The sequence below is a fragment of the Lutra lutra genome, chromosome 6, assembly GCF_902655055.1.
Source record: "Lutra lutra chromosome 6, mLutLut1.2, whole genome shotgun sequence".
NCBI lineage: Eukaryota > Metazoa > Chordata > Mammalia > Carnivora > Mustelidae > Lutra > Lutra lutra.
The window spans coordinates 132,644,647-132,659,059 of NC_062283.1; the positions used below are offsets into that span (position 1 = coordinate 132,644,647).

At 37.3% G+C, this 14,413-nt stretch overlaps 1 protein-coding gene across 3 annotated transcripts in view; it reads right to left on the minus strand.

Moving 5' to 3' along the window:
- The window catches only part of REV3L (REV3 like, DNA directed polymerase zeta catalytic subunit), a 187,496-nt gene that overhangs the window by 47,513 nt on the left and 125,570 nt on the right, over positions 1 to 14,413 (minus strand). For all 3 annotated transcript variants that reach the window (XM_047734503.1, XM_047734501.1, XM_047734504.1), the window contains exons 19-20: positions 9,917 to 10,032; positions 6,831 to 6,949 (exon numbers count right to left, since the gene is read on the minus strand). In XM_047734503.1, coding sequence (XP_047590459.1) covers positions 6,831 to 6,949; positions 9,917 to 10,032 — 235 coding nt within the window. The remainder of the gene's footprint in view (positions 1 to 6,830; positions 6,950 to 9,916; positions 10,033 to 14,413) is intronic.

The following is a 14,413-nucleotide window of genomic DNA, read 5'->3' on the forward strand; positions in this document are numbered from 1 at the left end:
AATTGGTCACAAGGCCTAAACTGCAGTAACTACTGCTGCTTTACTTAGCAGTATCTTGTTGCTTTGCATGCATTAACTGGGTGTGAAGATTGTGGGTCTATCCAACAGGGAGCCGCAGTATTTAAATTGACCAATCTAATCTTACAACTACTTTGATGTGGCCAAATGTAGACTAAAAGCCTTAATTAGAGTGGTGCAATTTTGTAGAACTTAGCATTAGTAGTTCAAAAAATCTTGATTGCCATGCCAAAAACCTCCCCAAATCAAAAAACCAAAACCAAAACAAAACAAAAAAAAGCAAGTTAATTTTCTGTTCTTTCCATACTTACTTTTTGGTCCATGAAGACATGCTAATTAACAAAATTCCACAGATTCAAGAATGAGTTATCTAGTTAAGGTCAGGCATTCATCCTGCTTCCAAGAATTACATTGGTGTTAAGACCCAATATGTGGATATTACAGTTACTTAATTTCATTCCCAAAGCAAAAGATTAAAAGGAAATGGCAGAAATGTTTCCTCATCCTTAGAATATGTAGGAAAAAGGGGCACCTGGCTGGCATAGTCTGTTAAGTGTCGGACTCTTGGTTTCAGCTCAGGTTGTGATCTCATGGGTTGTGAGCCTGAGCTCTGCCACAGGCTCCATGCTCAGCAGGGTGTCTGTCTGCTTAAAGATTCTCTCCTACTGCCCCTCCCCACTTGTACGTGCTCTCCCAAATAAATAAATCTTTTAAAAAATATGTAGGAAAATATGTAGGAAAAAGTATGTTAATGGGAAAAGAATACTAAAAAGGGTCCAGGGGCACCTGGGTGGCTCAGTGGGTTAAGCCTCTCTGACTTTGGCTCAGGTCATGATCTCAGGGTCCTGGGATTGAGTCCCACATCGGGCTCTCTGCTCGGCAAAGAGCCTGCTTGCCCCCTCTCTCTCTGCCTGCCTCTCTCTGCCTGCCTCTCTACAAATTTGTATTTGTGATCTCTCTGTCAAATAAATAAAAATCTTTAAAAGAAAAAAAGGGGGTCCAAATCATAAAACATACCTTACCTAAATACTATCTCAGAAATACCTATGGGACACAAACAATCTAGACAATGGCAGGCATTTTCAATGGAAAATGGAATGAGGAATCTGCAGTCCTCATTTGTAGGACAACTTGGGAGGAACAATTCAAAAGCACTTCACATTTGTATATTATAATTTTAAAATATTTTCTTTTCCACTTCTATAATCCAGCAGGTATAAAACAGGGACTGAATTTTAAAGGCTAATCTGTGTATGATCCAAACTGGTTTTACTCTATCTACAATTTCTATCAACCTCCAGAATGACCGCACTGCAATTAGTATACTTGCAAGCACACACACATGTGTACACAAGAGTTTTAAACTTTGGGACAAGCCTATTCTAGAATCACCAGTACAAAGCAGGTATTAACCCATTATCTTGGACGTAAGTCACCATTTTTTCCAATAATCATTACTGGCCTGGAGTACTTCTCTCAAAAATGACTCATTTTATTATTAAATCCCTGTATTTGAGTGACTCTTCTACTTGCTAATGAATATTTTCATCTGGTTGTTGTTTTTGTTGTTGTTTTAATTCTCATTTAGTGTTACAGAAAATGAAGCCAAACATCTGATCTCTGATAGTTACAAGATTACCTAACACAGAGTATATCACTTTAGACCAAATCTAAACTTTTGTTGGATACGTCTTCATTAACATAAGCAATCAAAAAAACCTCTACAGAAAAGGTCACCTTCTTGTCCTATAGCTCTCTCATTAGGAAAAATTTTGAAGCTTGCCACATAAATTGACCTATAAGGATTAACTAGCAGATTTTGTACCTCAAATTAAACTTAAAATCTTAAGAAATTGGTTCCCAATATCTGAGACAGATGGCATATCTATGTTCTGGGTTGATTTTATTTTATTTATTTATTTTTTTTAAAGATTTTATTTATTTATTCGACAGAGAGAAATCACAAGTAGGCAGAGAGGCAGGCAGAGAGAGAGGAGGAAGCAGGCTCCCTGCTGAGCAGAAAGCCCGATTCGGGGCTTGAACCCAGGACCTGGGATCATGACCTGAGCCGAAGGCAGCGGCCCAACCCACTGAGCCACCCAGGCGCCCCAGGGTTGATTTTATTTTAAACCGAACAATATAACAAATTGAATTAAAACTAAACAAATACTATAATCTTACAATATCTATTTGAGTCACTCTACTCTGAGTCTTCTTGGTGTCACGGGAGCATTAATACACTTAGCTACAATCCTAGCTTTAAGTAAAACTAAAGGAGCAAAACATGAACTCTAAAATTAAGAATATCTATCTTCAGAATATTCCAATCTTTAGAGAGTTATTTACTCTATAAGTTGAAGTATGGATCCAGAAATAAGTAGTAGGAGTTACTTGTTTTCAGGGGAAATCTAAGTAAGTTAAACATTATATAAATGTACTATGTAGATCAAAGTCAGAATTGATATAAAGAAAGTGTTACAATGCTTGTACATTTACTTATTGATGAAGGAATGGTCTGATAGAGGTATAGTTACACTTCCATTTACAGCTGTAGTCAATGTGCAAAACACTATAGTTAATCACTTCAGAAATAAACTTACTTAGAACTAGGAGAGGCAGTCAGAATTAGCGCAGGGGAACAGAGAAAATAAAGATAAAAGAAAAATGGAAAGAGATCGTAAGAACCTGTGTCCTATATCCTCCATCACTTTATTCCCTCAGTTGTTTCTCATTACCTGCGTCTTCAGTTAAAAAATTTTTTTGATTAACACATACTTCATATAAAGAAATGGACAAAAATTTTTAGGTGAAGAACTCATGAATTTTTATGTATATATACAACCATGTAACCACCACCCATATGAAGATACAAAAAATTTCTAGGATAGGGAGCCTGGGTGGTTTAGTTAGTTAAACAACTGCCTTCAGCTCAGGTCATGATTCCAGGGTCCTGGGATAGAGCCCCGAACTGGGGTCCCTACTCAGTGGGGACCTGCTTCTCCCTCTCCCTGCCACTCCCTCTGGTTGTGCTCTCTGTCAAATAAATAAAGAAAATCTTAAAAAAAAAAAAAAAAAAACAAAAGAAATTTCCAGGACACTGGAAGACTGTCTTTAGAGAGCTTAGTATATATATTTATTTTATACATATTTATATTTAAAATGAAATATACACTAAGCTCTCTGAAGACAGACAGCATGTCTACAATGAGTCTGAGTCTTAACCCCTTACTAGCTAATGAGGCTTTCAACAAGTCACTAATCTCTGTGAGCTTCAGTTTTCTTTATTTGGAATAGTACCTCACTATTTCTGTTGTCTTATTTATGTTGCAAGTTTGTATCAAAATTTAAAAGTGACCAAGTCTGTAAAAGTGCCTTATAAATGATAAACAACATATGAATGGGAGCGAGTATGTTATTCTACTTCCATATAATCTTCATTGTCCATCACATTGTCTTATTTAAAAGCATCTGATGTGCTTATTGACAAACTAAAACTGTAATAGGGAACATTAGAAACAGATTCTGATGTTGCCAGACTGAGATAATGGGAGGCTTACATGCTTGTGTGGAAAACATCTGACTTTTCTAGTGGCTCTGCTGGGAGTATTCTCTTCTGGTTCTTCGTCTTAGGATCTGATTCTCTATACCTCAAAATGTTTTCATGCACAAAGATGTCTTTTGGCTCAATCCTGATCACTCTCTCCATTCCCTTCCTGGCGAGTTCATCAACTCTCATGTGACTTCTATCTCTAATCTAGACCTTTACCTCATATTTGGGACTTTCCTTTTTACATTCCTTTTTTTTTTTTTTTTAAGATTTTATTTATTTGAGAGAAAGTGAGAGCAAGCACAAGCAGGGGGAGGGGCAGAGGGAGAAGCCAACTTCCTGCTAAGCAGGTAGATGGACTCTGGGCTTGATCCTGCAGGACCTGAGCAGATGGCAGCAGCTTAACAACTGAGCCACCAGGCATTCCCCTGTTAACATTCCTATTTACATTTCCCATTTACATATCTGGGACTTTGCTATCTTCACCTGGTTATCTGACTGATACCTCATGCCCTTTATTTTCCCACCTAACTGGGATCTTAAATCATCTAGGCCAGAACCCTGATAATTATTCTCGACACCTTCTCCTCTTCATCCTTCTGTACATTAATTCTTAGATGTACATCTTGGATTTATTGTCTAAATTGTTTTTTGAATCCTTATACGACTGCCAACTTTCACTTGAGTTACCTCAATAATCTCATGGGTTTCCTTATCTTTAAATTTGTCCTCTTCCATGCTGCCACCAGAGCTAGGTCTAAGGCAAATTCACATGTCACTGCCTCTGTCCACCTCAGCCACCCACTTCGATGATCTTACTCCAAGTTCTACCACCACCAATAATTAACCTCCTCTATAATCTCAGGCATCCTATTCTCTGACCACCATCTCCCATCCTTGTAGTTTATTCCCTCTAGTACCCCAACCTCCCGCTGCTCCTTATCTAGCTCAAATGGCACAACTGCAATCACAACCTTGCACATACCATTACTTTCTTTGCCTCTCTCCTGCTCTGTGATTAACTAGCTAATTAATTATTTTTTCACAAAGCTATAACCCTTTGCGAGTTGTAGTTGAATCTAACCATCTGTAACTTACATTTGTGAATTTGAACAGAGCTGGCAGGTTATCACTTTAATTTTCTGATGCAAATCTCAACTGGGCCGTCCATGCTACCTAGCTTTTATACTGTATTTTCTTAATTAACCACTCCTGAATTCTCCTAGATAACAAAAAGTCCCTCTACTACACTTATTCTCAGTTGAGAACTCTGACTGCATTTTTACTGAGAAAACTGAAGCAGTCAGAAGAGAACTTTGACAAACTCTCATCGACATATCCACCTACCTACCAACATCTGCAACCATATAATCTTGCCTCTCTACCTGTGGAAACAGAGGAACTGGCTATACATTTTTTTCCCCCCAAAGATTTTTATTTATTATGAGAGAGACAGAGAGTGAGCAAGGGAGAGCACAAGCAGTGGTAAGGGCAGAGGGAGAGGGAGGAGCAGACTCCCCACTGAGCAGGGAGCCCAATGTGGGGGCTCAATCCCAGCATCTGGGATCATGACCTGAGCCAAAGGCAGACACTTAACTGAGTCACCCAGACTCCCCCCAGCTATACCCTTAACTGATCTAACCCCAGGCTCAAATTTGTGGAGCAGAGATGGCAAAAAATAAGTATTTGGTACCTGGCAAATTCTTGAAAGGCCTGGATTAAGGTGATATGCAGACCTCTAAATACTATCTTCTGGGCAAAGAGTCATTTATTCTTTCATTTAAGCAGTCAACAAGTATGTAATGAGTACTATTAACGAGGCACTGTGTTTGTTACTGAGGATTCAAAGTCCAGAGGGAACAGCAGTAATTTTAAGTTAAGCAGGACAGTAAAGGGGTATAGAGAGGAAATAAAAATAAGGACATCTGAATTTCTTTCTATTTTTTTTTTTAAAGATTTTATTTGTTTATTTGACAGAGAGAGATCACAAGTAGACAGAGAGGCAGGCAGAGAGAGAGAGAGAGAGAGAGGGAAGCAGGCTCCCTGCTGAGCAGAGAGCCTGATGTGGGACTCGATCCCAGGACCCTGAGATCATGACCTGAGCCGAAGGCAGCGGCTTAACCCACTGAGCCACCCAGGCGCCCTCTATTTTTTTTTTTTTTTGACAGACAGATCACAAGTAGGCAGAGAGAGAGAGAGAGAGAGAGAGAGGAGGAAGCAGGCTCTCCGCTGAACAGAGAGCCTGATGCGGGGCTTGATCCCAGGACCCTGGGATCATGACCTGAGCCTAAGGCAGAGGCTTTAACCCACTGAGCCACCCAGGTGCCCCAGGACATCTGAATTTTATATAAAGAAACCTAATTCCTTATGTGAAAGAATTACTGCGTGCTGGTGTCCAAAAGAACTGCAGAGGGCATGCTTGGAAAGTCAAATGTTTTATATAAATCTAGAAGAGCACGAAAGATCATAGTGAATAATGAGTGTATAATAGAAAGTACATAGTGAGAAAGTAGTTTCAAATAGGGAAGCAACTGAAGAATACAGCTTTCTTTTAAATATAAATATCTTATCTGATATTATCCAAAGTCCAAAATCTGAGAATAGACCAATTTACAGGAGATATCTTTTTACATTTTAATAAAAGAAATCAGGCAACTTCAAGGATGCAAATATGGTCTAAGAACTTATGATCTCACATTTTTGTTTAAAGAATTATTTCTCTGAGTGATTGCAAATAAGATCATTTGTTGAAATTTATACTACCAAAAATCCTTATCTGGATCCCCAAAGCCTTGATTGGAAGCTGCTATTAACTATTTCCAAGTACTGTCTTTCCAATTTACCTTCTTGGTCTGACCCAGTTTTTAAATAACCTTAATTCCTTCCTATGTGTAGACTAAATTTTTCTTACTTAATAAATCAGAAAGACCAAGCTGATTTCATCTAGCATTAAGTGTAAAAATGAAATTATACAACATTCGACAAATACAACATAAAACTTTAAGACAGATGTAGACTTTTCTAGCTACTGCTATATAGACAAAAATGAAAAAATTAAAACACATCAATAACATTAAATAGTCCTGTAGCTTTGCATTTTAGAATGTAGTATTTGGTTTTGTAACTCTACTTAAGTATAACAAAAATAATACACAAAGAAGCATCAAATTACGTAAGTAGGTTATACTAATACTCTACAATAACTAAGATAGTTATACCATCCTAATCTCTTATTTACAGTAAGATTTTAGATGAAGTACGTTACCTCATTTCTCATGATTCTCCAAAGATTTAGTGTAATTCGGCCAACGATATTTATTTCACTCATTGTATCTGATCCATAGTCATCTCTTTCAGGTGCAAATCTGTTCTCAATTTTGTCATCTACAGAAATGAATATAGATTGCATCAGGACTCACAGAAACCAAATTTCCAAGCAACTTATGCCAAATAAAATGAGAATAAAAATTAAAGAGAAAGATTAAAGATGAAATGTAATGATCTATTTTGTATTAGCCTTCAAGAATAATTAATCATTATTTTGATTAAAACAATTTTCTTTCCTCTAAGTTATGAAAGAATTTTGGAATGTCTCTGAAAATTTTATTTCTTAAATAATAAAAATGTGTATAAACACATATTTAAAAAAAATAAACCCTTTCACTTTAAATTTGGGAATTTCTGGTGCTATTCTTATGACACCTAACACTACAGCATTTCTTTGGTGTTAGGATGAATATGTTTATTCTTACACTGGTCATTTCCTGGAAAACATGGTAGCATTTTTTTTTTTTTTTAAGATTTTATTTATTTGACAGACAGAGATCACAAGTAGGCAGAGGGGGAGAGAGGAAGAAGCAGGCTCCCTGCTGAGCAGAGAGCCCGATACGGGGCTCGATCCCAGGACCCCGGAGATCATGACCTAAGCCAAAGGCAGAGGCTTTAACCCACTGAGCCACCCAGGCGCCCCAACATGGTAGCATTTTTAACCTGAACAACTCTCTGAAAATTTGACATCAATTAATGATGTTCTTATTCAGAATGAAAATTCTAACTTTGTATGGACAACTAGATGAAAAATAAGAGTTTTGAGTCTAGTTTCTTGGGTGATGATTTTAACTAGAATAGAAATTAAAATATGTTTATTTTATATAACACTGGGTATATACAAATGTTATTAATTAGAGGATCTGGAATAATATATATATTTACCATATATGGAATGTCTATTATGTCCTAAGAACTTTATTATTCTATTTTAATCTAGCCACTTTATAATGCTAGCATAATTTTCTTTCTGCATCGTAGTAAATTCTACTCAGAAATGTTATTATCTTGGCTCAGGTCACACAGTAACAGAACCAGTACAGTAAACCAGGGTTACCTGATTCCAGAGACCATGTACATATACTCAACCCTCTTTATTTTTTTTTTTAAGATTTTATTTATTTAACAGAGAGAGAGAGAGCAAGAGAGGGCACAAACGTGTGGAGCAGCAGGCAGAGGAAGAAGGAGAAGCAGGCTCCCCACTGAGCAGAGAGCTGGATATGGGGTCCAGGACTCTGGGATCATGAACTGAGCCGAAGACAGATGCTTAACTGACTGAGCCACCCAGGTGCCCCCCCTTTTCTTTATTTCAAAAGATGATGTTTAAAAGTTTATTTCATTTAACATTTACATAATGTTTACTATGTTCTTAGGCACTGTTCTTAGCACTTCACAACTGCTCTATGAGAGAAGTTCTACTATCACCCGCATTTTGCAGATGAACAAAGTGAAGTATAAATAGGTTAAGTAACATGTTTGACATCACAAAGCTAGGGAGCAGGAGAGCCAGGATTTGAACCCTTGCCATCTTTGTGCAGAATCTGTACTCTTTAGACTGCCTCCCTAACCATTCCCTCTCTATTGTACCATGTTGCCTCATAAAAATGGTTTCAGCAGTGTTCTAAAAAGGCCAGGCCTGGCTCAGCTGGTATAGCATGTAACTCTTGATCTCAGGGTTGTTGTGTTCAAACCCCATGTTGGTGTGGAACCTACTTAAGGATAAATAAATAAATAAATGGTCAAGAGCTTTCATTCACTTCTCTTAAAAAAAAAAAAAAAAAAAACACAAAAACCCACAACAACTTATTTTAGAAGAGCACACATGAGAGTGGAGACACAGGGAGAGAGAGAATCCTCAAGCAGACTCCCTGTTGAGCAAGGAGGCTGACACAGGGCTTGATTTTAGGACCCTGAGTTCATAACATGAGCTGAAATCAAGAGTCCACCACTCAGCCAACTGAGCCATCCAGGTGCCCCTCATTCACTTTTCTGATCTGAAATCATATACCTTACCTGGTATAGCTAATTAAAATAATTAATGAATAGACCTGAATACTCATGTTGCTGCTCCTGAATATTCAGAAACCTATCCCAAATGAAACATTGAAAAAAATTGAGTTATAGCACTCAAGGGACAGAGAAGCTACAAAAAATTTGTGCAATGAAAAACTAAAATTATCTTTGCTTTTTTATTCCAAGCTTTTTGCAAAGATCAAAATATTTACTGTTCCTAAATCTTCTAGTTTCAGCCTTTCCCTTTAAAGTTACTACACTTAAGACATTGTACTGAAGTCATAACCTCTCCTAGGAGTTCTCTTGATTAGTTTTCACCAATAAACCCAAAGCATATACTCTTTTGTCCTAGTCAGACTTGTGACTTTAAAACCAAGTTATTAAAAATGTTGTAGTTACTAAGAAAAACATAATTCTGAGAAGTGCTTTATCAAGTTGTTATTATTGCTCCCCTCCCTCAAACAGAATCATATGATGGGAAACAGCCTTCAAAATCCATGCATGTTTTCAGCCTGACCCCTTACTAAAAATCAATAGCTGGTGTCCCTATGTCATCTTCTCCTTCCTTATAACCAAAAGGATAAAACTTAGACCCAGACAAAATAAAATTATGGTACATCAACCAAAGAAATGTGTTTCATAATGATTATGAGGAAGACTATCTCATAATATAGAAAAAATACTTATGAGATGCAAAATGAAGGAAGCATAACAAAAATGGGATATATGTATGATTAAAGTTATATAAAAAGAGACCTAGATATACACATGCAAAATGACTGAAAGGGAAAAAAAATACATTAATAGCCTATATAGCAGTGAGATGGGAGTTTTGTTTTTTTTTTTTACTTTTCTTGATTTTTGGATTTGTCCATAATGGAGTTATGCTATATCTAGAACTTACACAATTTAGTATTAAAAATTAGAATAGTACTGTTTAAACATCTTGTCTTTATTTACTTTGTAATTTGCTCTGTTGTTGAACCATAAAATATTCACAGTGCTTCATACCTGGCACCCGAGAGATCATCTGACATAAGTCAACACTTAAGGCAGCAGCCCTTTGTAAGAGGTAACCCCAAGAATGCATCTGAATCTCATATCCTAGCAGAATATCAGGATCGTACCTAAAAGGAATGAAAAAATCATTCAAGGACCACACATTTGAACCTTTACTCAAAAGAATGGGTTCTTCCCATTATGTCTTCTCAGATGGAGACATGGTACCTAAATAATTTCTATACAGTAAGGAACAGGGCGATTAGGGTTCCTGATTTGAAGCTACTTTAGTAAAGTAATCATAGTTTTTACTATTTATTTGATATGACTTAGGAAAGAAGTGGATAGAAACTAGGGCTCGAGGAAAAAAAATGGGCGGGAGAGAGGCATTACCACTGAAGTTTTAAGAGTGAGCATATGATTGAGACTATCATGGGGGCAGGGTGAGATATGAAGGCATGCGTGGATACCATTCTGAAAAAGATCACCCCCCAGATCATTTTGTTGCCACTTCTAACCTATACTGTCTTAAAGGGTTTTAATGTTGAGAAAGAAAATGAAAATGTCTTTCTTTTCCCACTTAATTTTAGCAATGATTTGGTCCTCATGTGAAGTAAGGCCTCAGTAATGACAAGTTTGTCCTCTAAACTTAAGAGAAGGTGACTCAGTTTAATGGAACACTGAAATATTAATAGCGGTGAGATGAATGTGGGAAAGCTAAGCATTAGAAACGAGGAGAAAAACGCGCTCACTACAGCCACACAGTTGCAATGGTTAAGACTGAACCGACAATGTGCATTCAACCCAGAAACAGCCTCTTTGTGGCTCCTCTTAGTACTTTCATGGTGACCACCATAGAACGTTTGGTGATAGCAGAAGGGAAAATAAACTTGAAGATTTACCTCAGTGAGAAAGTTATGTAAGGAAGAGAGCAAATTATCATAGACACAATTTGAGAACAAAAACTTAGAAACTACAATAATGCTCCAAATTACAAATTGGGTTGAAATTTCTGAGAAAGCCACTTAATTTAAGGACCACCTACTGATTAATTTAATAGAACAGCCAAATGGATCTTTTCACCAACCTATAAAAATGTGTTTTCTTGGGAGAAAGTGCCACATGGCTGGTAATTTTAGAAGAGCAGGGGTTAGGCATGAGCGTGGGAAAGGAAAAGAAATCAAGGGATTATGCAACAATGAGGCAAATACTTAAGTCTCAGAGACCAGAGGCTAAAAAGGTAGACTAATACCTAAACAAAAAGTCCAGAAAGATCCTAGAGCACGCAAGAAAAGAGAGGTCTCCCAACACTCTTCCTGCTCATTTGTCTTCTAACATAACATCTAATATGTTAACATATCTTTGTTGATAGCAATTTCATCAATTCTTCCATTAAGGTAAAACTCTTTTCAGGGCAGTTATCTGAATGACAAGTGCATCACCCCGAAAACTATGTATTGTCTAAATTTGAGAAACTGGGGTAGAAATATCAAGTGGCTCTAGGGATTATCAGGGATGGGAGATTCAAAGGATTCCCATGCACTTAAGAAAGAACCGATGTAGAAACTGATTTAGTACCAAGAATAACTCAGAATAGGAATTATAATGCGCCACAGCTGGCCTTGATTTTCATTTCTAAGCACACGTACGTGAAGAGGATGCCAGATAGGTTACAGAGCCCTTCTTTGATAAATCCTATAAAGATAGTTCTGACTTCTTTATCTGAATTTCTCTGATTCATAAAACATCTTATCACTGCAAGAATTATTATTCCAGTAAGCTACTCTGCTGTGTTGTGGCACCTGACTAACAGAGTTGGTTAAATACATTTACTTTTTGATGTTTTAAAAAAATATTATTTATTTTTATTTTTTAAAAGATTTTATTTGTCAGAGAGAGAGAGAGCACACACAAGCAGGGAGAGCGGCAGACAGAGGGAGAAGCAGGCTCCAGAAGGGAGCCTGATGTGGGACTCAATCCCAGGACCCTGGGTCATGACCTGAGCTGAAGGCAGACACTTAACCCACTGAGCCACCCAGGCATCCCAAAAATATATTTCTTTTTAAAAAATTGTCTTTTAGGGCGCCTGGGTGGCTCAGTGGGTTAAGCCGCTGCCTTCGGCTCAGGTCATGATCTCGGAGTCCTGGGATCGAGTCCCGCATCGGGCTCTCTGCTCAGCAGGGAGCCTGCTTCCTCCTTTCTCTCTGCCTGCCTCTCTGCCTGCTTGTGATCTCTGTCTGTCAAATAAATAAATAAAATCTTAAAAAAAAAAAATAAAATAAAAAGTTGTCTTTTATTAATCGCTACTGCTAGAGATGACTGCTGGGAAAAAAAAAAGTTATTCTGTGCTTCTTTTAATTGATTAAATAGATTTTATTCCTTTAGAAGAATTGGGTATTGTTTTAATATTTTTCAGATCTATCATTATTTTTTTTTTGACCTATAAGCCATTTTGTCTTAAGAGACTCTTAAAGTTATGAAACCATGTCTCAAGTTCAAAATCTCAAGGATTTCATTTCTTCTGTGAAAATATTTGGTCACAATAACAAAATCTTTGTAACTTGTTCTTCAACTTTGGTGAATTTTATCTACTTTATTTGGTTTCTAAAAGTTATGGAAAGAACAAGGTTGGGTAGATGGGACTGGTGATGAAGGAAAAATCAACTGGAGAAAATGCAAGCAGCAGCAGAAATATGAAAACAATTTATTTGCTTAGGCAGAAAAAAAAAGCTGCTTCACAACTAAAACTTTAAATAACTCATTAATATCTGGACACAAGAGAGATGGGGGGGTTCTAACTAGGGCAGTGGCACTCGGTGGGGATGGGGGAAAGGAATGATCTTGAAACATAATTCTGAGGTTATATGGATAAAATGTAATATATGGATGGAGGGAAGAGAAAAAGGAAGAAATCAAAGCTTATATTTAAGTTAGGGAGGCTGGGAAAAATGTAAAATTATTAATAGTTCAAGGAAATATAGAAAGAGAAATGACAAAACAATGCATTTGGTTTAACTTTTTTTTTTTTTTTTAAGATTTTATTTATTTGACAGAGAGAAATCACAAGTAAGCAGAGAGGCAGGCAGGCAGAGAGAGAGGAGGAAGCAGGCTCCCTGCTGAGCAGAAAGCCCGATGCGGGGCTCGAACCCAGGACCTGGGATCATGACCTGAGCCGAAGGCAGCGGCTTAACCCACTGAGCCACCCAGGTGCCCCTTGGTTTAACTTTTTAAATACCACTTCCTACTACTTTTTATGTTTTCTATCTGAGGAGGTAAATATTAAGAATGAATAAATAAAGACAATAAAACTCTGAAAGTATGCATCTATATTTTATTCAATTTTTATTTGGCACCTAGCACTATACCTTACACTTACAGCAAACATTTATGTATTGACCAGGCTAAACGTTTTACGTACATTATCTCATTTAACTTTCTTCTTTTTTATGGGGGGGAGGGTGGTGTGGGGAGGAGACGGAGTGAGAGGGAGCTAGAGATCTTAAGCAGGATCCAGGCCCAGTACAGAGTCCAACGCAGGGTCAATCTCACAACCCTGAGATCATGATTTGAGCTGAAATCAAGACCCGGCTACTTAACCGAATGAGCCACCGAGGTGTCCCTCATTTAACTCATACTTATTACCTATTTTATAAATGAGGAAGCTAAAGCTTAGAGAGATAAGTACTTGCTCAAGACAAAAATACAGATGCAACATGGATGGAGCTAGGGTATAATGCTAAGTGAAATAAGTCAGTCAGAGAAAGACAAATACCATATGACTTCACTCATATGTTAACTTTAAGAAACAAAACAAGCAAAAGGTCATGTGGGGGGAGGGGAGAGAGACAAACCACAAATCAGCCTCTTAGCTATAGAGAACAAACTGATGATTACCAGAAGGGAGGTGGGTGAGGGGGATGGGTGAAACAGATGATGTGGATTAAGGGATGCACTTGCTCTGATGAGTACCAGGTGTTGTACCGAAGTGTTGAATCACTGTATGGTACACCTGAAACTAATATAACACTGTATGCTAATTAACTGGAATAAAAATTAAAACCCGTCTTTCAAGTAACATCTTCCATTAAGATACACGTTTAAAATATAGTAAAAGCCATTTTCTTAAAAAAAAAATTACAGAGCTAGCTGATTCCAAAGTTTACCCTTTTAACAAAGCCTGTGTTGATTAGGTACTCAACAAATGGGCTGAAAGAATGAAATAATATTTTCAGGGGTTGTTTAGAATAACATATAAAGGACACTACAGAACTGAAATGTTGATATTTAAGCACTCTTCTTCTCTTTATAATAATCATATGATCTTTTAGAGTACAAACCAGAAATTGGTTTTGTTTACTGCATTCTTCCTAGTGACTAATATAATTCATGTTATGGACATAAAGTCACTACACTTGTAAATGATGGACAAAATTCTCAATGCTGGCAGATAAGCCTGCTGGGAATATACGAGGAAAACACAAGCTTACAAAGCCCAGGGATATTACTGGA